Consider the following 25,819-nt stretch of genomic DNA (forward strand, 5'->3'; position numbering starts at 1 on the left):
AATAAGTGAGAATTGAAAACAAACTTTACACCCACTACATATTCTCATTGAACCATACTTATGACATGGATCATTTTGACCCCAGAGGCATATCTTTTATCATAGCCAAAATGTGGTTTATTCAATTCTTCCAAATTTTCATGACTTTGTCAATCAACTTGTTCTTAAGAAATCTATATCATGGTTTAGTGTTTCTGTATCAATATGGACTTTTAACAAATTCAAATCCTTTGGAGCCATTTTGACTCCAGCCAAAAGCATCTTTGATAAATAGGATGTTTATTTCAAAACAAAATCACATTTTATTGGTCACATACACGTGCTTAGCAGATGTAATTGTGGGTGTAGTGAAATGCTTGTGTTTCTAGCTCCGACAGTGCAGTAATATCTAATAAGTAATATCTAACAATTTCACGACATATACCCAATACACACAAATCAAAGTATTTGAATCTAGGTTTCTCTGTTGACATGATCCATCCCACCAGAGGGTGGAGGGGCTCCTGTATCAGTGGTTTTGACCAGATAGACACCTGCAGACACACAGTATAGTGCCTCCCATGTACTCTCCTAAGATTGGACTCTTCTATACCACGTATCACATGACTGTGTACAAAACTGCAAGGGGTATACAGTGCATTCATTAAGTATTCAGACCCCTTCACTTTTTACACATTTAGTTACATTACAGCCTTATTCTAAAGTTGAATAATTTTATAATTGAATAATCAATACCCCATAATGACATCACAATAACCCATAATGACAAAACAAAATCATTTTTAAAAAACATTTTTACAAATGTATTGACTTAAGTATTCAGACCCTTTGCTATGAGACTCGAAATTGAGCTCAGATGCATCCTGATTCAATGTTTCTACAACTTGGAGTCCACTTGTGGTAAATTCAATTGATTGGACATTATTTGCAAAGGCACACAACTGTCTATATAAGGTCCCACAGTTTACAGTGCATGTCAGAGCAAAAACCAAGCCATGAGGTCAAAGGAATTGTCCATATTGCTCTGAGACAGGATTGTGTCGAGGCACAGATCTGGGGAAGGGCACCAAAAAATCTCTTCAGCATTGAAGGTCCCCAAGAACACACTGGCCTCCATCATTCTTAAATGGAAGAAGTTTGGAACCACCAAGACTCTTCCTAGAGCCGGCCGCCCGGCCAAACTGAGAAATCGTGGGAGAATGGCCTTGGTCAGGTAGGTGAACAAGAACCTGATGTTCACTCTGACAGAGCTCCAGAGTTCCTCTGTGGAGATGGGAGAACCTTCCAGAAGGACAACCATCTCTGCAGCACTCCAGCAATCAGGCCTTAATGTAGCAATGATTAAATTGTCAAAATTTATTTCAATGGACAATTCAGTGAACTGTTCTGTGAAAGGTGTTGGCTAGAGATGACATGCAGGAGCTTGCAGGGATTTGTAGTCTTGCATGTCATCTACTTTGATGCTAATTAGCATTTTAGAATCCGAGAGTAAAGAGACACAAATATATTGATACAAGTATTTGTATTGATTATGGATCCCCATTAGTTCCTGCCAAGGAAGCAACTAGTCTTCTTGGGGTTTATTATGGATCCCCATTAGTTCCTATCAAGGCAGCAGCTACTCTTCCTGGGGTTTATTATGGATCCCCATTAGTTCCTGCCAAGGCAGCAGATACTCTTCCTGGGGTTTATTATGGATCCCCATTAGTTCCTGCCAAGGCAGCAGCTACTCTTCCTGGGGTTTATTATGGATCCCCATTAGTTCCTGCCAAGGCAGCAGCTACTCTTCCTGGGGTTTATTATGGATCCCCATGAGTTCCTGCCGAGTATGGTTAGGGAGCGTGCCAGGCTGTCCGATCCAACCCTGAATTAACAGGTATAAATGATGGGTTATGAATTAACTGGTATAAATGATGGGTTATGAACTAACAGGTATAAATGATGGGTTATGAACTAACAGGTATAAATGATGGGTTATGAACTAACAGGTATAAATGATGGGATATGAATTAACAGGTATAAATGATGGATTATGAATTAACAGGTATAAATGATGGATTATGAATTAACAGGTATAAATGATGGGTTATGAACTAACAGGTATAAATGATGGGATATGAATTAACAGGTATAAATGATGGGTTATGAACTAACAGGTATAAATGATGGGTTATGAATTAACAGGTATAAATGATGGGTTATGAATTAACAGGTATAAATGATGGGTTATAAATTAACAGGTATAAATTATGGTTATAAATTAACAGGTATAAATGATGGGTTATGAATTAACAGATATAAATGATGGGTTATGAATTAACAGGTATAAATGATGGGTTATGAATTAACAGGTATAAATGATGGGTTATGAATTAACAGGTATAAATGATGGGTTATGAACTAACAGGTATAAATGATGGGTTATGAATTAACAGGTATAAATGATGGGTTATGAACTAACAGGTGTAAATGATGGGTTATGAATTAACAGGTATAAATGATGGTTATAAATTAACAGGTATAAATGATGGGTTATGAATTAACAGGTATAAATGATGGGTTATGAATTAACAGGTATAAATGATGGGTTATGAACTAACAGGTATAAATGATGGGTTATGAATTAACAGGTATAAATGATGGGTTATGAACTAACAGGTATAAATGATGGGTTATGAACTAACAGGTATAAATGATGGGTTATGAACTAACAGGTATAAATGATGGGTTATGAACTAACAGGTATAAATGATGGGTTATGAATTAACAGGTATAAATGATGGGTTATGAATTAACAGGTATAAATGATGGGTTATGAATTAACACATCCCCTACGAGCCCAGGCATTTCAATACATTCAGGATTTCTTACGGTCCATGTGCAATGTATATGGTTATCTCTGTCTCTCTCTCCATCTCTTCTTTAACAAGCAGCCATGTTGTTGTCATTCCACCAGGGACCTGTTTTCAGCATTTTAAGTCTCCAGTCAATAACCGGTGCACTGGGATTATCCCTCTACACCCTTTACACATGTACTGCACTGGAATTATCCCTCTACACATGTACTGCACTGGAATTATCCCTCTACACATGTACTGTACTGGAATTATCCCTCTACACCCTTTACACATGTACTGCACTGGAATTATCCCTCTACACATGTACTGCACTGGAATTATCCCTCTACACATGTACTGTATTGGGATTATCCCTCAACACCCTCTACACATGTACTGCACTGGAATTATCCCTCTACACATGTACTGTACTGGGATTATCCCTCAACACCCTTTACACATGTACTGCACTGGAATTATCCCTCTACACATGTACTGTACTGGGATTATCCCTCAACACCCTCTACACATGTACTGCACTGGAATTATCCCTCTACACATGTACTGTACTGGAATTATCCCTCTACACATGTACTGTACTGGAATTATCCCTCTAAACCATTTACACATGTACTGCACTGGGATTATCCCTCTACACATGTCCTGTACTGGAATTATCACATTGGCTGGCAGAAACTTACTGTTTTTTTTATTGGGCCATCAAAGCTGTCTCAGTGAGAGACTAGTTGATTATGGACTAACAGTTTAACAGCTTGAAGGTCACAACTCATGTTATTCTGGTTAAACAGAGAGAGACCAGTTGATTAAGGACTGGGGATTTTTTGACAATTAGGAAATAATGTGTCATGTTTTACTCGTACCTCAGCCAGCATTGTGAATGGTTAGGAAATAATATGTCATGTTTTTCTCGTACCTCAGCCAGCATTGTGAATGGTTAGGAAATAATATGTCATGTTTTACTCGTACCTCAGCCAGCATTGTGAATGGTTAGGAAATAATATGTCATGTTTTACTCGTACCTCAGCCAGCATTGTGAATGGTTAGGAAATAATAGGTAATGTTTTACTCGTACCTCAGCCAGCATTGTGAATGGTTAGGAAATAATATGTCATGTTTTACTCATACCTCAGCCAGCATTGTGAATGGTTAGGAAATAATATGTCATGTTTTACTCGTACCTCAGCCAGCATTGTGAATGGTTAGGAAATAATAGGTCATGTTTTACTCGTACCTCAGCCAGCATTGTGAATGGTTAGGAAATAATATGTCATGTTTTACTCGTACCTCAGCCAGCATTGTGACTGGTGTCTGATGCAGTGACATACTAGACCATGGTAGTAAATCTAATACTTAGGTGTTTTTAGTGATGCATGAAAGGTCTGGGGTGGTTCTGTGGTTATAAGTTACTGACCTTGGAATACATTTCTGGCCATGCTGGCAGGGTCTGAATCAAACCCAATGTCCACCTGGTACACCGGCAGGGTCTGAATCAAACCCAATGTCCACCTGGTACACTGACAGGGTCTGAATCAAACCCAATGTCCACCTGGTACACTGACAGGGTCTGAATCAAACCCAATGTCCACCTGGTACACTGACAGGGTCTGAATCAAACCCAATATCCACCTGGTACACTGACAGGGTCTGAATCAACCCAATGTCCACCTGGTATACTGACAGGGTCTGAATCAACCCAATATCCACCTGGTACACTGGCAGGGTCTGAATCAACCCAATGTCCACCTGGTACACTGACAGGGTCTGAATCAACCCAATGTTAAGGGGAGGGAAGATTGGTCAAGAGGGTGATGATTATTGTTGTTCTACTGCCTGATTGTTATGCAACAACACTGATTACAAAAGCTTTGTTAAATCAGCACAACAGTTTTCAGCTGTGCTAACATAATTGCAAAAGGGTTTTCTAATGATCAATTAGCCTTTTAAAATGATAAACTTGGATTAGCTAACACAACGTGCCATTGGAACACAGGAGTGATGGTTGCTGATAATGGGCCTCTGTACGCCTATGTAGATATTCCATAAACAATCAGCTGTTTCCAGCTACAATAGTCATTTACAACATTAACAATGTCTACACTGTATTTCAGATCAATTTGATGTTATTTTAATGGACAAAAAAAGTGTTTTTCTTTCAAAAACAATAACATTTCTAAGTGACTCCAACCTTTTGAACGGTAGTGTTAATCATTTTAGAATAAGGCTGTAATGTAACAAAATGTGGAAAAAGTGAAGGGGTCTGAATACTTTCCGAATGCACTGTATTGTTACACCATGTAGCAGCAGTATAGACCTAGTCTGTTCATTATATACATCTACATGATGTATTGTTACACACAAAAAAGGTAAATTATATCATTTTATACTAATACAATTGCTCATAAAAAGAGATTTAGTTTAACATGTAATTCTCAAAAGGTAGGGGTCTGAATTATTGCCGCCCATGTTTTCAATACTCCAGCACTCTCCCCTTGGGAGGATAACGACACTGAAATGTTTTATGAGTCAGACGACTGAGATGGCCATTGAAAATGTTGATTTTGTGCCCAATTAACCATTTCTTTGTGGATGTTGATGTGTCTTGCTGGAAGACCCACTTATGGCCAAGTTTCAGCCTCCTAGCAGAGAGGTAACCAGGTTTTGGGCTAAAATATCCTGGTAGTGGGTAAAGTTTATTTATTTATTTTATATAGTCATTTTTGCTCATCTTTATCAAGGGTATCAATAACTAGGTGCTTATTTTGATATCTAGTTATTTGACTGAGTCAGGAATACAGATGTGGAGTAGATGTAGAGTTTGTTTTAAATTCTCATAAAAAATCTGAACTAATCAAACAACACTTGTTGCTCTTTGTAAGTGTTGATATAATATTCATATGTAATGGAGAGGAAAAAAACGTTTCCCTAAACTGCTTTATAATATTATAATTCAATGAAGAATAAAAATAGTTTTCCCTCCTCAACTGCGTTTCCTCCCTCCAGACAGCAGATGGCGATATGTGTCTTTCAGGCGATGTTTCTAGTGTGACGTATAATCTAGTGGACGGAACGATTCTTCAACAACTGCAGCCACCTCGGTAGCTCGCTAGCTGACAAAGTCGGAACATTCAAGCTGTTTGGACAATTTCGTGGTTTAATTGCCACTGTGATTTAAACATAGTACTCCATTTTATGTAAGTCACCTAGCTCGCTGGTTAAGTTAGCACTAGTCTAGTCGCTAATGCTAACTAGCTATTATCCCCGACCATGAGTTCACTAAACTACTCTCCTCCTGCTAAAGAAGAGGTTTGCTGGACGGAGAAAGAAGCTCTGGGGCTGAACATTGTCGTGAAAGAGGAGAAGGAAGAGGAGGATGTTACAGTAAAACAAGAAGTAGAGGGTGAGGCTGTTACAGTGAAAGAAGAAGAGAAAGACGTTTCAGTGAAAGAAGAGGAAGACGCGTTCAGAGTGAAAGAGGAGGAGGATGTTACAGTAAAAGAAGAGGAGGAAGAGGAGGATGTCACAGTAAAACAAGAAGTAGAGGGTGAGGCTGTTACAGTGAAAGAAGAAGAGAAAGACGTTTCAGTGAAAGACACCTTCAGAGTGAAAGAGGAGGAGGATGTTACTGTGAAAGAAAAGGAGGAAGATGCCGTTTTTGGAGTGGAGGATGAAGTGAAAGAAGTTGAAGACGTTTTTGGAACGAAGGATGAAGAGGGGGAGTAAATACAGTGAGTACTATCTAATAAAACAGGGACATTGATCTGATTAACACCAGTAAATACAGTGAGTACTATCTAATAAAACAGGGACATTGATCTGATTAACACCAGTAAATACAGTGAGTACTATCTAATAAAACAGGGACATTGATCTGATTAACACCAGTAATTACAGTGAGTACTAACTATCTAATAAAACAGGGACATTGATCTGATTAACACCAGTAAATACAGTGAGTACTATCTTATAAAACAGGGACATTGATCTGATTAACACCAGTAAATACAGTGAGTACTATCTAATAAAACAGGGACATTGATCTGATTAACACCAGTAAATACAGTGAGTACTATCTAATAAAACAGGGACATTGATCTGATTAACAGCAGTAAATACAGTGAGTACTATCTTATAAAACAGGGATTCTGCAGTTGTTGAACTAATGTGTGATTTTTAAAGGACATTCTACACTTGAATATGTTTTTGTACTGTATGAATTGTTCATGACGTCCTCCAGGGATTTAAAAAAAAACCTTTCCTGTTGAAAAGTGATATATAAATACAGTGAAGTATAAACACACTAATGGGAAACAAATAAATGTTTTGAGCAAAATAGTATTTTTTTAACAACTGCAAACTAGAAGGAGTGAGTGATGTCATAGTAAGGCCTCCAAGGAGTTGGCTTGATGGGAAGTCGTGATGTCATCCAATAGGAGACTGATCTTCATGTGAATATTCATTATTCTTTTTAAAATCATTCATGTTCTGTCAAGTTGGTTGTTGATCATTGCTAGAAAGCCATTTTCAAGTCTTGCTATAGATTTTAAAGACGATTTAAGTCCAAACTGTAACTAGGCCACTCAGGAACATTCAATGTCATCTTGGTAAGCTCCTCCAGTGTAGATTTGGCCTTGTGGTTTAGGTTATTGTCATGTTAGGACAGTTTTGTGTATTCAGATCTCTGAAATGCTCTCTACCTACGTAACATTTATTGTCTCCTTATGTTACGCTGGGAAAACAGTTTTCATGGGCACAGAAATCCTAAATCATTTCAGTTTACTAAATCTAACCGAGAGTCACCTTAACTTTATTGACACCCAAATGGATACCGTCATTAATGCGGTTCTTCAATAATTACACTTAATACTGTAGCTGTTCAACTATCATCAGCTGATCCAGGAAATCATTTTCTGAATGACAGTCACATGTGCTTCTTCATTCATTACTCTGGTAAAGACAGTTATGCCGTGCTCCATGTTGGATCCAACATCCCTAACAAATGGATGTTTATAATGTGTTATTGTCTGCTTGATTTACAGTAGGGTCTCGTTAGTCTGTTTGGAAACGAAGATACTTAGCTCATAATGTGTAGAGAACTGTTCCTTGGTGGATAGGCTATTGTACAACACACAGAGCTATTTTCCTTTATTCAGGACATTTAGAATGACAACACATTACAGAGTAGCCTAGTGGGATTATTCACAAAATGATCTGGTGATCAGGTTATGGATTGTCATGACAAAGACATTTTAGTTTCCATGTTTCACCTGAAATATTAAATGATTTATAGTCCTAGGTCTATGTTGTTGTTAGGTGAAGTTATGGGTCCTACAGTAGCTCTACGTTGTTGTTAGGTGAAGTTATGGGTCCTACAGTAGGTCTATGTTATTGTTAGGTGAAGTTATGGGTCCAACAGTAGGTCTATGTTATTGTTATGGGTCCTACAGTAGGTCTATGTTATTGTTATGGGTCCTAGAGGACACTATGTATGTCATGCAACAACAACCAAAGTGCTTCTTCGTTCATTACATAGGTATGTTTGTTGTTAGGGGAAGTTATGGGCCAATTTGGCAAACAGTGTACAAACCCTCATTGTCAGGCTGATGGAAAAGCCAAAGAGCATTTTACTGGTTGAAGTGTTTTTTAAGTACAAAGTGGTTGATTTGTGATGATGACACAAACATTATATTAAGCAGGACATTCAAACAAGCCTTACAATTATAATCCAAAGTAGTGTGAAATGCACTCATAAGCAACCTGGACATGGAGGTTACTCCCCTGAGTTTTCCCCCATTCACATTCAGAATACATAGTGAAAAACTAAAATCTTTTCTCACCATTTTTGCTCCAGCCAGATATAGTACATCCATAATTATTGGTTTCCTCATTACCAGATATACTACATCCATAACTAATGGTTTCCTCATTAGCCGATATACTACATCCATAACTAGTGGTTTCCTCATTACCAGATATACTACATCCATAACTAGTAGTTTCCTCATTAGCAGGGAGGAGTTTCTGCAATCAAATTGTGTGCGCATCACCCTCGTGCTGCAATTTTAGCAAACACAGAAAAAGGCCTTTATTGGAGACCAAAAGTCGTCTGGCACACTGCTTAGAGTTTCAACAACTTGAATAACTTATTTCTAGCCTACAATCATCGATGTTACTACTAATGTGAAAACAAGACTAAATATGACTATTGTTGCTATCTTGACTGTCTTAATTTTCAAATTTAACAGATGACAATTGTTGTACAGTTTCATGGGTACGCTCTGGGCATCACCCTTTACCTCAAATAAATAGTGGATTTCTGCTGTTGTGGGCCTTTAACCATCTGTCTGACTTTGTTGTTCACACAGGAGAGAGACGGGACTTTCGTGGATCCTCTGTGGAGCCTCAACAACATCATGATGCTGACGAGGCAGAGAGGAGTCTCTCCAGATCAGAACTCCTCAAGAAACACCAGCAGAGACCCACAGGGAAGAAATCTCACTGCTGCTCTGACTGTGGGAAAAGATTCAACTCTTCATCAAACCTTAAAATACATCAAAGAATTCACACAGGAGAGAAATCTTATAGCTGTGATCAATGTGGGAAGAGTTTTACTACATCTAGCTATCTAACAATACACCAGAGAACACACACAGGAGAGAAACCTTACGGCTGTGATCAATGTGGGAAGAGATTTATTCTGCTACAAACCCTGAAATCACACCAGAGAATACACTCTGGAGAGAAACCTTATGGCTGTGATCAATGTGGGAAGAGTTTTACTCAGCTAAGCAACCGGATAGTACACCAGCGGGGACACACAGGAGAGAAACCTTATAGCTGTAGTCAATGTGGGAAGAGTTTTACTCAGCTAAACAGCCTGATAGTACACCAACGGACACACACAGGAGATAAACCTTATCGCTGTAGTCAATGTGGGAAGAGTTTTTCTACATCTAGCTATCTAACTATACACCAGAGAACACACACAGGAGAGAAACCTTATGGCTGTGATCAATGTGGGAAGAGTTTTATTCGGCTACAAACCCTGAAATCACATCAGAGAATACACACAGGAGAGAAACCTGTAATCAATGTGGGAAGAGTTTTACTCAGCTAAACAGCCTGATAGTACACCAACGGACACACACAGGAGATAAACCTTATCGCTGTAGTCAATGTGGGAAGAGTTTTAATCAGCTAAACAGCCTGATAGTACACCAGAGGACACACACAGGAGAGAAAAGGTTTTAAATGTGATCAATGTGGGAAGAGTTTTGGTACATCTGGATGTCTGACGACACACCAGAGAACACACACAGGAGAGAAACCTTATAACTGTAGTCAATGTGGGAAGAGTTTTACTACATCTAGCCAGCTGACTTTGCACCAGAGAACACACACAGGACATAATCCTTATAGCTGTACTCAATGTGGGAAGACATACTCTGATAAAAGTTATCTGATCAAACATCAGAAAATACATGAGGAGTTGTTTCATGATATCAATGAAATAATGTCACAATGTAGAATGTTTTAACATTGTAGTAGGAGTATTTTAATGATGTCACAATGTAGAATGTTTTAACATTGTAGAAGGAGTATTTTAATGATGTCACAATGTAGAACCCTAAACGTTTGTCCCCTGTTCTATTGATTTCAACATGATATGGATATTATCCTCAGGGGGAAAATCCAGGCTCTGAAATGGAAGAGTTACTATTTATGTGATTTAACAAAAAGTGACGAACACAAAAATTGTTTTGTTGGTGACCCACTTGAATCACAATTCAACACTTCAAAATGTAGCGAGCTGTTTTCTACAAATTCTCCTCTAACCAGGGATGTACACATTATTCCCAGATTCCGTGTGGTTTTTGAGCTGTTAGTTTAACAGGACGTGCAACCTCATCTCCCTCCTCTCACACAAATGATTTCAACATGATATCGATGAGTTATGACAAATAAGTGTTGTGTTCCTTTGTTTAGCGACCCCTACATTTAAATGCATCATTCCAAAATGTAGTTGACTGTCTTCTGCAGGTTGTCCTCTAACCAGTGAGGTAAAAGATATCTCCCATTTCCATGTGTTTTTTTTAGATGTGTTAGTTTCAACAGCACGTACAACCTGATTTCCCCCCTAATCGATATCAGTGATTTATTGCTACTTGTCAAAACAACAGCGTTTCTGGTGCTTGTGCAGTTTATAAGGTGCTTGTTTTAAAAATTACAAGTAATATGATTATTGTGGCAGATGTTTGTGTATATAGCACATGTTATGTTTAGGTTTTCAATTCATCCCAAACTGTTTCTGCATATTGGTTATTGATTTGGACACGTTAAAACTGTTTTGACATTGGGGATATCCCACCTAGCAACATGTCAGAGAATGGAAATCCAATTCAAAATGATGTGAAAATATGACCTTAAAAAAATGAGAATTTAGACGTGAGGTATTTCTCCTCTAGAGACCGACATGCATGTACCTGCAGAGTCAAGATGTTAAATGGACGTATGAGGTGAGACGGTGAACTGATGTTGAACTGGGCAGTCTGCTGCTGCTGCTCCAATACAGTATGAGGTGAGACGGTGAACTGATGTTGAACCGGGCAGTCAGCTGCTGCTGCTCCAATACAGTATGAGGTGAGATGGTGAACTGATGTTGAAACATAATGATTAAGTTAATTAAAATGTGAAATGTGTGAAACGGTTAAAAAATAGTATATGGCATATTAAATATATCACTCTATTGTTATCATATAGAAACATCATGGAATATTGTACATCATATTAAATATATTACTGTATTGTTATCATATAGAAACATCATGGAATATTGTACATCATATTAAATATATTACTGTATTGTTATCATATAGAAACATCATGGAATATTGTACATCATATTAAATATATTACTGTATTGTTATCATATAGAAACATCATGGAATATTGTACATCATATTAGCATCAACATACATTATTGTTTCATTCAATTTCACATAATAAGGATATTTCATATTTTCAAGTTCAGAAGTCAGAACCCATCACCTGCTATGTAAAAGAGACAGAAGAATGCACAATGGTCAATGCTATCTGGGATCCTTGGGACATCTCTACCCTAAACCCTAACCTTAACCATTTTAAATGTCAACTTCAAAGGGCTAGGGACGTCCCAAGGATGTATCTCTACCTGAAAATACATTATCTAAGTGATTGATAGTTGGTATTCAGCAGTCATAAAGCCTTATTTACTTTAATTAACTACTAAAATAGTGATTTTGTCAGACAGCATAGACAGCAGCTCTACACTTAATTGAGTGACTGATCCATTCATCCTTCCATCCCTCCTCAGCCTTCCTCTCCTCTGAAGACCCAGTGAGGGTGGAGCTCAGTCAGAGAGCTGTTGAGGGACTGGTTAGGAAGAACACTTCTACAGCCAGAGAGGTGAGAGGTCACACATGGTTTAGATGGTAAATATTTATGTTCCCTTAGCGGTTCATCACGTCAACAAATGGGAATATGTTCCATAATCCATGTTTATTTACATCAGTGCAAATTGTCCACTGATATTGGTGTAATTTCTCACCCCTTTTGGCTGTATGAAAGTTAATTTCCCCTCAGACACACATTTGTTCTTTGATATTATGAAGGTCATTTGTGTAAAATATACTTTTCCCCAGTCATTCACCCCATCTCTTTACATTGCTTATGCATGTTTGGTGGCCTGGCTGCATCCAGACGATGTCAAAGGCCCATCCTGGTAGATCTGAACCTAATGCAGCTTGGAGTGATCGGATGACATTAATCACATTTAAATGCCAGGTGTAACTGAGGCCATAGATGCTCCATATTCCATTACTTTGAGAGTGTTTACCACTCCACCACGCCTTCAGCAGGCTGGAAAAGTGGGATTGATACTGTTTTTCATACTAAGAGGGACCAAGAGTCTGTTGATTGGTCAGTCATTGGGTTCATTTGTTTTATTATATGTTCAAATAAAATCAAGCTTGATTCATACAGCACATTTCATACATGGATGCAACAAAATGGCTTCACAGGAAAAAGACTTTGAAAATAAACAGAAATATTTTGTACACAACAAACATAAGAGGATAAAAACAGAAGACTAAACTGAAAGACTAATGAGCACCCTATGGAAATGCCATTGATTCAAATGTTAATTGGATGCAATATCCAAACCAAAATATAAGTTTGTGACACTGAAAGTTGACAATAAACAACAACTGGGACCTAAAAGACACCCACCCTGAGACCCACTAAATCTGCCGAAGAAGAGGCAAACAAAAGAAAAACCCACACCAAACTTAAAGACAGGAAATAAACCAAAAAGGTGGAGCAACTAAAGGTGTTGACTCTCCACATGTATCAAGACAACTGGAGCACTGGGCCAGACACTCTTAAATAGAACCTGGACCAGCTCAGGTGAAACACCTTCCCACTAACGAGATGGACAAGCCAGCACAGGTGTAACACATACTGACTAACGAGGTGACACCAATCAGTGCACCCAAGACACATTTCAGTTGAATGCATTCAGTTGTACAATCAATCAATCAAATGTATTTATAAAGCCCTTCTTACATCAGCTGATATCTCAAAGTGCTGTACAGAAACCCAGCCTAAAACCCCAAACAGCAAGCAATGCAGGCGTAGAAGCACGGTGGCTAGGAAAAACTCCCTAGAAAGGCCAAAACCAAGGAAGAAACCAGGCTATGAGGGGTGGCCAGTCCTCTTCTGGCTGTGCCGGGTGGAGATTATAACAACATGGCCAAGATGTTCAAATGTTCATAGATGACCAGCAGGGTCAAATAATAATAATCACAGTGGTTGTCGAGGGTGCAACAGGTCAGCACCTCAGGAGTAAATGTCAGTTGGCTTTTCATAGCCGATCATTCAGAGTATCTCTACAACTTCCATTTCACATAATCATCTACAAAGCTTCACCTTCTACAATATAAACATGGTGTCTACTGGCTACACGTATTTCTAAATAATAATATACAATCATACTTTTTTATCCTTTCTCTTTCTATAGAATCCTAAAACTCACTAGCTTCTAGAACTCTCGTCCCCTTGGAACGAGCCCAAACAAAACTCATCTCCAATACATTTATTGTATATATACACAATACAGTGTGTTCTCTCGTGTAATGTCAGCTGGCAAGATTGACCAAAACTCTTCCCACATTGATCACAGCTATAAGGTTTCTCTCCTGTGTGTGTTCTCTGGTGCACTGTCAGATTGCCAGATTGACAAAAATTCTTCCCACATTGATCACAGCTATAAGGTTTCTCTCCTGTGTGTGTTCTCTGGTGTAATGTCAGCTGGCTAGATTGACCAAAACTCTTCCCACATTGACCACAGCTATAAGGTTTCTCCCCTGTGTGTATTCTCTGGTGTAACGTCAGCTGGCTAGATGTAGTAAAACTCTTCCCACATTGATTACAGCTATAAGATTTCTCTCCTGTGTGTATTCTCCGGTGTAAAGTCAGAGAGCCAGATGTAGTAAAACAATTCCCACACTGATCACAGCTGTAAAGTTTCTCTCCTGTGTGTATTCTCTGGTGTTGAGTCAGATGGCAAGATCGACCAAAACTCTTCCCACATTGATCACAGATATAAGATTTCTCTCCTGTGTGTGTTCTCTGGTGTAGATTCAGAGAGCCAGATGTAGTAAAACTATTCCCACACTGATCACAGCTGTAAAGTTTCTCTCCTGTGTGTATTCTCTGGTGTTGAGTCAGATGGCAAGATCGACCAAAACTCTTCCCACATTGATCACAGCTGTAAGGTTTCTCTCCTGTGTGTGTTCTCTGGTGCACTGTCAGCTGTCCAGAATGACCAAAACTCTTCCCACATTGACCACACCTATAAGGTTTCTCTCCTGTGTGTATTCTCTGGTGTTGAGTCAGATGGCAAGATTGACCAAAACTCTTCCCACATTGATCACAGCTATAAGGTTTCTCTCCTGTGTGTGTTCTCTGGTGTAGATTCAGAGAGCCAGATGTAGTAAAACTCTTCCCACATTGATCACAGCTGTAAGAATTCTCTCCTGTGTGTGTTCTCTGATGAATTTTAATGCCTGATGAGGTGAATCTCTTCCCACAATCAGAGCAGCAGTGAGTTCTCTTCCCTATGGGTCTTTGCAGGTGTTTAATGAGGTGTTCTGATCTGGAGAGACTCTTCTCTGCCTCTTCAGCACCATGAGGTTGTTGAGGCTCCCCAGAGGATCCACGATAGTCCCGTCTCTCTCCTGTGTGAACAACAAAGTCAGACAGATGATTAAAGGCCCACAACAGCGGTAATCCACTGTAAAAGGTGATGCCAACAGCGTAGCCATGATGTTGGACAACAATTGACGTCTGTCATGAATGTTAAAATGATTTGACAATTGTCTTAATATGAGCAAGAATAGTCATATTTTGTCTTGTTTTCACATTCGTAGTGACATTGATCATTGTAGGCTAGAAATAAGTTATTCATGTTGTTGAAACTCTAAGCAGTGTGCCAGACGACTTTTGGTCTCCAATATAGGCCCCTTTCTGTGTTTGCTAAAATTGCAGCACGAGGGCAATTTGATTGCAGAAACTCCTCCCTGCTAATGAGGAAACCGATAGTTATGGATGTACTATATCTGCCTGGAGCAAAAATAGTGAGCAAAGATTTTAGTTTTTCACAATGTATTCTGAATGTAAATGGGGGAAACTCAGGGGAGTAACCTCCATTTCCAGGTTGCTAATGAGTACATTTCACACTACTTTGGATTATAATTGTAAGGCTCGTTTGAATGTCCTGTTTAATATAATATTTGCTACAGTATTATGAATTATGTGTAATTATTGAAGAACCGTGTTAATGACAGTATCCATTTGGGTGTTGTCAATAAAGTTAAGATTTAATTTTTTATTTCACCTTTATTTAACCAGGTGGCCAGTCGAGAACAAGTTCTCATTTACAACTGCGAGCTGGCCAAGATAAAGCAAAGCAGTGCGACAAAAACAACAGAGTTACACGTGGGATAAACAAAAGTACAGTCAATAACACAATAGAAAAATGTATATACAGTGTATGCAAATGGAGTAAGGAGGTAAGGCAATAAATAGGCCAATAGTAGCAAAGTAATTACAATGTAGCAAATTAACACTGAAGTGATGGATGTGCAGATGATGATGTGCAAGCAGAAATACTGGTGTGCAAAAGGGCAAAAAAAGTAAATAAAAACATGGGGATGAGGTAGGTAAATGGATGGGCTATTTACAGATGGGCTGTGAACAGCTGCAGCGATCGGTAAGCTGCTCAGATAGCTGATGCTTAAAGTTAGTGAGGGAGATATAAGTCTCCAAAGTCAGCAATTTTTGCAATTCGTTCCAGTCATTGGCTGGAAGGAAAGGTGGCCAAAGAGGTGTTGGCTTTGGGGATGACCAGTGAGATATACCTCCTGGAGTGCGTGCTATGAGTGGGTGTTGCTATGGTGACCAGTGAGCTGAGTTAAGGCGGAGCTTTACCTAGCAAAGACTTATAGATGACCTGGAGCCAGTGGGTTTGGCGACGAATATGTATGTAGCGAGGGCCAGCCGACAAGAGCATACAGGTCGCAGTGGTGGGTGGTATATGGGGCTTTAGTGACAAAACGGATGGCACTGTGATAGACTGCATCCAGTTTGCTGAGTATAGTGTTGGAGGCTATTCTGTAAATGACTTCGCCAAAGTTAAGGATCGGTAGGAAAGTCAGTTTTACGAGGGTATGTTTGGCAGCGTGAGTGAAGGAGGCTTTGTTGCGAAATAGGAAGCCGGTTCTAGATTTAATTTTGGATTGGAGATGCTTAATATTTTAATATTAGTCTGGAAGGAGAGTTTATAGTCTAACCAGACACCTAGGTATTGTAGCTGTCCACATATTCTAAGTCAGAACCGTCCAGAGTAGTGATGCTAGTCGGGCGGGTGTAGGCAGCGATCGGTTGTTGATTGATCGGTTGTTCTTTTCGGCTGATGAGTCTGCCAATAAGAATACGGTGATTGACAGAGTCGAAAGCCTTGGCCAGGTCGATGAAGACGGCTGAACAGTACTGTCTTTTATTGATGGTGGTTATGACATATGTATTTAGTACAGCTCGGAAACCGGATTGCACAGCGGAGAAGATACGGTGGGATTCGAAATGGTCAGTGATCTGTTTGTTAACTTGGCTTTCGAAGACTTTAGAAAGGCAGGGCATGATGGATACAGGTCTGTAACAGTTTGGGTCTAGAGTGTCACCCCCGTTGAAGAGGGGGATGACCACGGCAGCTTTCCAATCTTTAGGAATCTCAGACGATATGAAAGAGAGGTTGAACAGACTAGTAATAGGGGTTGCCACAACGGCGGCAGATCATTTTAGAAAGAGAGTGTCCAGATTGTCTAGCCCAGCTGATTTGTACGGGTCCAGGTTTTGCAGCTCTTTCAGAACATCAGCTATCTGTATTTGGGTGAAGGAGAAGCTGGGGAGGCTTGGGCAAGTAGCTGCGGAGCTGTTGGCCGGGGTTGGGGTAGCCAGGAGGAAAGCATGGCCAGCCGTAGAGAAACGCTTCTTGAAATTCTCGATTATCGTGGAGTTATCGGTGGCGAAAGTGTTTCCTAGCCTCAGTGCGGTGGGAAGCTGGGAGGAGGTGCTCTTATTCTCCATGGACTTTAGTGTCCCAGAACTTTTTGGAGTTAGAGCTACAGGATGCAAATTTCTGTTTGAAAAAGCTAGCCTTTGCTTTCCTAACTGACTGTGTGTATTGGTTCCTGACTTCTCTGAAAAGTTGCATATCTCAGGGACGATTCGATGCTAGTGCAGTACGCCACAGGATGTTTTTGTGCTGGTCGAGGGCAGTCAGGTCTGGAGTGAACCAAGGGCTATATCTGTTCTTAGTTCTACATTTTTTGTAAGGGGCATGCTTATTTAAGGTGGTGAGGAAATTATAATTAAAGAACAACCAGGCATCCTCTACTGATGGGATGAGGTCAAAATCCTTCCAGGATACCCGGGCCAGGTCGATTAGAAAGGCCTGCTTGCAGAAGTGTTTTGGGGAGCGTTTGACAGTGATGAGGGGTGGTCGTTTTGACCGCGAACCCATAACGGATGCAGGCAACGATCTCTGAGATCCTGATTGAAAACAACAAAGGTGTATTTGGAGGGCATGAGGGTGCCCATGTTTACAGATTTAGGGTTGTACCTGATGGGTTCCTTGATAATTTGTGTGAGATTGAGGGCATCTAGCTTGGATTGTAGGACGGCCGGGGTGTTAACCTGTTAGGGCTAGGGGGCAGTATTTACACGGCCGGATAAAAAAACGTACCCGATTTAATCTGGTTACTACTCCTGCCCAGTAACTAGAATATGCATATAATTATTGGCTTTGGATAGAAAACACCCTAAAGTTTCTAAAACTGTTTGAATGGTGTCTGTGAGTATAACAGAACTCATATGGCAGGCAAAAACCTGAGAAGATTTCATGCAGGAAGTGGCCTGTCTGACAAGGTGTTGTTGTTCTTGCCTCTGTTTATTGAAGAGTCAGGATCTTAGCTGTAAAGTGACACTTCCTACGGCTCCAATAGGCTCTCAGAGCCCGGGAAAAAGCTGAACGATATCGAGGCAGCCCCAGGCTGAAACACATAATCGCCTTTGCCAAGTGGCCGATCAGAGGACAAAGGAATTAGGCGCGTGCCCGAGTCGACCCTATGCTGTATTTTCTTTCGGATGTTTACCTAATTGCAGAATCCCGGTTGGAATATTATCGCTTTTTTACGGGAAAAATGGCATAAAAATTTATTTTAAACAGCGGTTGACATGCTTCGAAGTACGGTAATGAAATATTTAGAAATCTTTTGTCACGAAATGCGCTGTGCGCGTGACCCTTATTTACCATTCGGATAGTGTCCTGAACGCACGAACAAAACGCCGCTGTTGGAACATAACTATGGATTATTTTGGACCAAACCAACATTTGTTATTGAAGTTGAAGTCCTGGGAGTGCATTCTGATGAAGAACAGGAAAGGTAATCAAACTTTTGTAATAGTAAATCTGATTTTGGTGAAGGCTAAACTTGCTGGGTGTCTAAATAGCTAGCCCTGTGATGCCGGGCTATCTACTTAGAATATTGCAAAATGTGCTTTCACCGAAAACCTATTTTAAAATCTGACACCGCGATTGCATAAAGGAGTTCTGTATCTATAATTCTTAAAATAATTGTTATGCTTTTTGTGAACGTTTATCGTGAGTAATTTAGTAAATTGTTAGTGAATTCGCCGGAAGTTTTCGGTGGGTATGCTAGTTCTGAACATCACATGCTAATGTAAAAAGCTGTTTTTTGATATAAATATGAACTTGATTGAACAAAACATGCATGTATTGTATAACATAATGTCCTAGGAGTGTCATCTGATGAAGATCATCAAAGGTTAGTGCTGCATTTAGCTGTGGTTTTGGTTTTTGTGACATTTATTGCTAGCTTGAAAAATGTCTGTGTGATTATTTCTGGCTGGGTACTCTCCTGACAATCTAATGTTTTGCTTTCGCTGTAAAGCCTTTTGAAATCGGATAATGTGGTTGGATTAACGAGTTTTATCTTTCAAATGGTGTAAAATAGTCATATGTTTGAGAAATTGAAGTTATAGCATATTTAAGGTTTTTGTATTTCGCGCCACGGTATACCACTGGCTGTTGAATAGAGTGGGACGCTGACGTCCCAAGTTTCCCATAGAAGTTAAAGCATCAGACAAGTTACGTACATACAGTTGATTTTATAAAAACACATGGAGCGATTGATAGAAAGAACAGATGACTCTTGGTTGACCAAGATTTATTTTAGTTGGGGACAGCACTAGAACATGATTTTGGGGCTCCCGAGTGGCACAGCGGTCTAAGACACTGCGTCTCAGTGCTAGAGGCGTCACTACAGGCTGTATCACAACCGGCCGTGATTGGGAGTCCCATAGGGTGGTGCACAATTGGCCCAGCGTCGTCCGGGGTAGGCCATCATTGGAAATAAGAATTTGTTCTTAACCTTAACTGACTTGCCTAGTTAAATAAAGGTTACATTTAAATAAGTGTTTTTTGACAAACCGTTTTTCACAAATCCGGCAAGGCACCAATTTTGAGAAGGGTTTAAAACAAAGGTTTCAAACCAATTCATGAATGTAATTGAATCTAGGTATGTCTTGCCTTTAATGTAATGGCATGAAAAAAATTGGCTGAATATTATACAATGACTTATCAACAGCTCTAATAATTTGCCTCCACAGGAAATCTACACTGGCAGTTATAGAATATACTATATAGCCTAGAAACCTGGTTAAACTATCATTATGACATCATGGATGAATTCTAGAATATACTATATAGCCTAGAAACCTGGTTAAACTATCATTATGACATCATGGATGAATTCTAGAATATACTATATAGCCTAGAAACCTGGTTAAACTATCATTATGACATCATGGATGGCCAGTCCTTGTATTCATAGTGTAGTGAATTCAGGGGACAGCCCTGAGCTTAACTCAAAGTTGGGTCCAGCGACTGTCAAGTCAACACCTTATAACTGTTACACCAAGATGTCTGAACTTCTTGAAGAGGTCGCTAGGTGTTGGGTTACGGTTGCTACAATAGCTTTCTCTATAAATTTGAGAGTGGTTACATTTCTCCTTCCCCCATCCCTCAGCTGTTTACCAAACCAAGTCTCTGAGCTGACAATTTTGTTGCCGTTAAAAAAAAAACACATCAATCAACCAAATCTGCAGTTCAAACACTGTTTTGGTAATAAGATGATGGGGTTGGAGAAATGTAACTACTTTCAAACTCATAGACAGACCTATGGATGCAAGGACTGACAATCCATGATATCAACATTATAGTTTTAACCATGTTGATACAGTGTTGATTTACATTCTTTCTAGACGTTGGAGTAAAAAAAGCTTATTTGGGGTTCTGATGGGGTACAACAGTTGAACTAAGCTCATGAAGCATGTGTTATATTCTTCAAGAATCAATGGCTATAAATAAATAATTATAAAATCAAAATATGGATGTAGCTATTGGATATTTCCCCTTTAACACCACATATCAGTTCAACAACTGCAGAGTTTGTGCCTCTGTATTTAAGACAGTACTTACTAGTGTTAATCAGGGCCCGGTTTCTCAAAACCATCTTACGGCTAAGTTCATCGTTGGATGTCCTAAGATGCGTTTCCTCCTTTTTGGATGTGACAGTCATCTCCCCATCCTCCTCTTTCTCTTCCTCCTCCTCTTTCACTCTGAACGCGTCTTCCTCTTCTTTCACTGTAACGTCTTCCTCTTCATCTTTCACGGTAACAGCTTCACCCTCTACTTGTTTTTGTATTGTGACATCCTCTTCTTCCTTCTCCTCTTTCACGACAATGTTCAGCCCCAGAGCTTCTTTCTCCGTCCAGCAGACCTCCTCTTCTTTAACAGGAGGGGAGTAGTTTAGGGAGCTCATGTTCGGGGATGTTAGCTAGCTAGCTATCATTAGCGACTAGGCTAATGCTAACTTAACCAGCCAGCTGCTATATAGCTGACTAATAAATAATAACGTAATATTAAATTAAATAGGTTAACAAGTAGATACGACAGAAGTGTGTCTAAAACACAGTAGCTAATATAGACCGAAAGCGTATAAATATCTTGAATCTTTCGGCTATGTTGGCTAGCAAGCTACCGAGGTGGTTGACGAGCTGTTTATGAAGAACCGTCCACTAGATTATACGTCACGCTGCAGCATCGCCTGAAAGACGCACATCGCCGTCTGCTGACTGGAGGGAAACGCAGTTGAGGATCACATTTTAATTACAGACAAAGATTATTTTACATTAATTTAATTAACTTTTTTTTAAACTTTAGTTTATAGCGCATTCGGAAAGTATTCAGACCCTTTACTTTTTCCACATTTTCTAGAAAATGTTCCTCATCAATCTACACACGATACCCCATAATGACAAAGCGATACCCCATAATGACAAAGCGATACCCCATAATGACAAAGCGAAAGCAGGTTTTTAGAAATGATCAGAAATGTATTACAAATAAAAAACTAAAATACCTTATTTACATAAGAATTCAGACCCTTTGCTATGAGACATATTACGGACATATTCAATCTCTCCCTACACCTTACCTGATACCCTAGACCCACTTCAATTTGCTTACCGCCTCAATAGATCCACAGACGATGCAATCACACTGCCCTATCCCATCTGGACAAGAAGAATACCTATGTAAGAATGCTGTTCATTGACTATAGCTCAGCATTCAACACCATAGTACCCTCCAAGCTCTTCATTAAGCTTGAGGCCCTGTTGAGGGTCTGAACGCCGCCCTGTGTAACTGGGTCCACATCCTTACTATTATAAAGGTGAAATAAACATTAAAAAAAATAATTTTTACATTTAGGCTGTAACACAACGAAATGTGGGACAAGTCAAGGGGTGTGAATACTTTCTGAAGGCCCTGTATATATAAACCTCCCCCACACAGCAATCTAATAGCATCGGTAAAATCTGTTGAAATCAAACCACAGATAAATATACCTAACATAGTACATCTATTAAACAATACATCACAACACATACATCAGAAATAGTTACACATTATAGAGATCCATTCATGGATGTTCAGGTCTGTTGGAAAAACGTTCAGAAATGTCAACTGCTGATTTTTTCCAGGTGTCCATAGCAGACACCCTGGCCCTGTGAATCCTGTCCGTGGACAAATTCTCAGTCAGAAAAACAAGTCAGAACACAGCCTCTCTATTCTCTCGTGTGATTTCAGGTCCTCTGACTGGGAAAATGTCTTTTCACAATGAGAGCAGTGGTATGTCTTCTCCTCCTGTGTATTAGTATGTTGGAAAGGCTTTTCTCCAGTATGTATTCTCTCATGCGTTTTCAGGCTCACTAACCACCTAAAACTCTTTCCACAGTGAGAACAGTGATAAGGCTTCTCTCCAGTATGTATTCTCTCATGCATTTTCAGGCTCCCAAACCACCTAAAAGTCTTTCCACAGTGGGAGCAGTGGTGTTGGTTAGGCGTCTCTGGGTCTGTTTCCTCTGAGGAACTCTTCCCGCTGTCAGAGTCTGGTCTCTCTCCTGCAAAAGACAAACAGATTATTTAGTTAAACAGAGAGTCCTGAATGAAACCTCTATTCAATAAAATTGTTTTCCTATGAGGTTTAATCTAGACTAGATCCCTCAATACCCTGAGGTCAGTTTTCACAACATTACATCATTAATAATACACTTGGTGACGGTGAGATTTAAAAACAAATGATGAAGAGCTCCAAATCTAATCTCTCAGGGAATGTCATGATGTCCTAATGATAGATAAAGTCATGTTTACAGGCTGAGCAGAGCTCTATAATAATAGATAATGTCATGTTTATAGGCTGAGCAGAGCTCTATAATAATAGATCATGTCATGTTTATAGGCTGAGCAGAGCTCTATAATAATAGATAATGTCATGTTTATAGGCTGAGCAGAGCTCTATAATAATAGATCATGTCATGTTTATAGGCTGAGCAGAGCTCTATAATAATAGATAATGTCATGTTTACAGGCTGAACAGAGCTCTATAATAATACATCATGTTTATAGGCTGAGCAGAGCTCTACAATAATAGATAATGTCATGTTTATAGGCTGAGCAGAGCTCTATAATAATAGATAATGTCATGTTTACAGGCTGAGCAGAGCTCTATAATAATAGATCATGTTTATAGGCTGAACAGAGCTCTATAATAATAGATAATGTTTATAGGCTGAGCAGAGCTCTATAATAATAGATAATGTCATGTTTACAGGCTGAACAGAGCTCTACAATAATAGAGAATGTCATGTTTATAGGCTGAACAGAGCTCTATAATAATAGATAATGTCATGTTTATAGGCTGAGCAGAGCTCTATAATAATAGATAAAGTCATGGTTATAGGCTGAGCAGAGCTCTATAATAATAGATAACATCATGTTTATAGGCTGAGCAGAGCTCTATAATAGATAATGTCATGTTTACAGGCTGAGCAGAGCTCTATAATAATAGAGAATGTCATGTTTACAAGCTGAGCAGAGCTCTATAATAATAGATAAAGTCATGTTTACAGGCTGATCAGAGCTCTATAATAATAGAGAATGTCATGTTTATAGGCTGAGCAGAGCTCTATAATAATAGAGAATGTCATGTTTATAGGCTGAGCAGAGCTCTATAATAATAGATAATGTTTATAGGCTGAACAGAGCTCTACAATAATAGATAATGTCATGTTTATAGGCTGATCAGAGCTCTATAATAATAGATAACATCATGTTTATAGGCTGAGCAGAGCTCTATAATAATAGATAATGTCATGTTTATAGGCTGAGCAGAGCTCTATAATAATAGATATTACTATTTCAGTCAATGTTATAGACTGCATTTGATCCAATGTCAATAACGTTTTGTTGGTGTCCCACTTCATCTCTAAAGTAATAATTACTATCTTTTCTAAATGATAATTCTTAGTTTTTTTGTAGACTTACAAACGTTTGCTAATATGTTCAGTCTCCCCAAAACGCTTGTCCTTTTGCTAATATGTTCAGTCTCCCCAAAACGCTTGTCCTTTTGCTAATATGTTCAGTCTCCCCAAAACGCTTGTCCTTTTGCTAATATGTTCAGTCTCCCCAAAACGCTTGTCCTTTTGCTAATATGTTCAGTCTCCCCAAAACCCTTGTCCTTTTGCTAATATGTTCAGTCTCCCCAAAACGCTTGTCCTTTTGCTAATATGTTCAGTCTTCCCAAAACGCTTGTCCTTTTGCTAATATGTTCAGTCTCCCCAAAACGCTTGTCCTTTTGCTAACATGTTCAGTCTCCCCAAAATGCTTGTCCTTTTGCTAATATGTTCAGTCTCCCCAAAACGCTTGTCCGTTTGCTAATATGTTCAGTCTCCCCAAAACCACTGTCCTTTTCATGTCAATAATGCTTCTTATTTTATGTATTTCTCCAACATTATTTAGAAATCAGCGTTTTGCTGGTATACACACTCTACACAAGGCCTACAATAGACACACGTCAAAAGTTTAATTTGTAACTTGTTTGCCATTCTGTGAGACAATTAAGTTGTGATTTTGTGGTGGGAGGGACTCTGATGGTATACACATGTTACAGTTAAGCAATAAGACCAGAGGAAGTGTGGTATATGGCCAATATAGCACGGTTAAAGACTGTCCTTATGCACAACACAACACAGAGTACCTGGATACAGAACTTAGCCGTGGTATATTGGCCATCTATCACTGAGGTGTCTTATCGCAATTATAAACTGGTTACCAACGTAATCAGAACAGTAAAAATACATGTCGTCATACCCATGGTATAAGGCCTGATATACCACGGCTGTCAGCCAATCAACATTCAGGGCTTTAACCACCCATTTTAAAATGTAGCTTTAACATTATATTATAACATGAATTCCTATAGTACAGAACAACATTTTCAAGTATAGAATTTCAGTAGCATGCTGCTTTAAAACAACACATTCGTTCAAAATCTTTGGAGAGTTAGAGCCCGTTTTTAAGACAGTACTTACTGATGGTAATCAGATCTCCTGACTCATCTGTCAATATGACGGTTCTCTCTCCCTCTTTCTCCTCCTTCACTCCAAAAACAGCATCCTCCTCTTCTTTTACAGTAACATCCTCCTCCTCTTTCACTCTGAACGCGTCTTCCTCTTCTTTCACTGTAACGTCTTTCTCTTCTTCTTTCACTGTAACGGCCTCACCCTCTACTTCTTGTTTAACAGTAACATCCTCCTCCTCTTTCACTCTGAACGCGTCTTCCTCTTCTTTCACTGTAACGTCTTTCTCTTCATCTTTCACTGTAACAGCCTCACCCTCTACTTCTTGTTTTACTGTAACATCCTCCTCTTCCTTCTCATCTTTC

At 39.3% G+C, this 25,819-nt stretch overlaps 1 protein-coding gene and 1 pseudogene across 1 annotated transcript; one reads left to right on the top strand and one right to left on the bottom strand.

Moving 5' to 3' along the window:
- The first annotated feature begins 9,402 nt into the window (after positions 1-9,402).
- Positions 9,403-25,819, top strand: part of LOC115152466 (zinc finger protein 850-like) — a 56,383-nt pseudogene continuing 39,966 nt past the window's right edge.
- Positions 13,909-14,930, bottom strand: LOC115152474 (zinc finger protein 239-like; the record flags this gene model as incomplete). Its single annotated transcript, XM_029697351.1, has 2 exons — positions 13,909-14,379; positions 14,548-14,930. Coding segments are annotated over 2 exons (837 nt in total), but the record flags the coding sequence as incomplete, so codon positions are not given.

The sequence above is a fragment of the Salmo trutta genome, chromosome 17 (genome assembly GCF_901001165.1).
Source record: "Salmo trutta chromosome 17, fSalTru1.1, whole genome shotgun sequence".
NCBI classification, from domain to species: Eukaryota; Metazoa; Chordata; class Actinopteri; order Salmoniformes; family Salmonidae; genus Salmo; species Salmo trutta.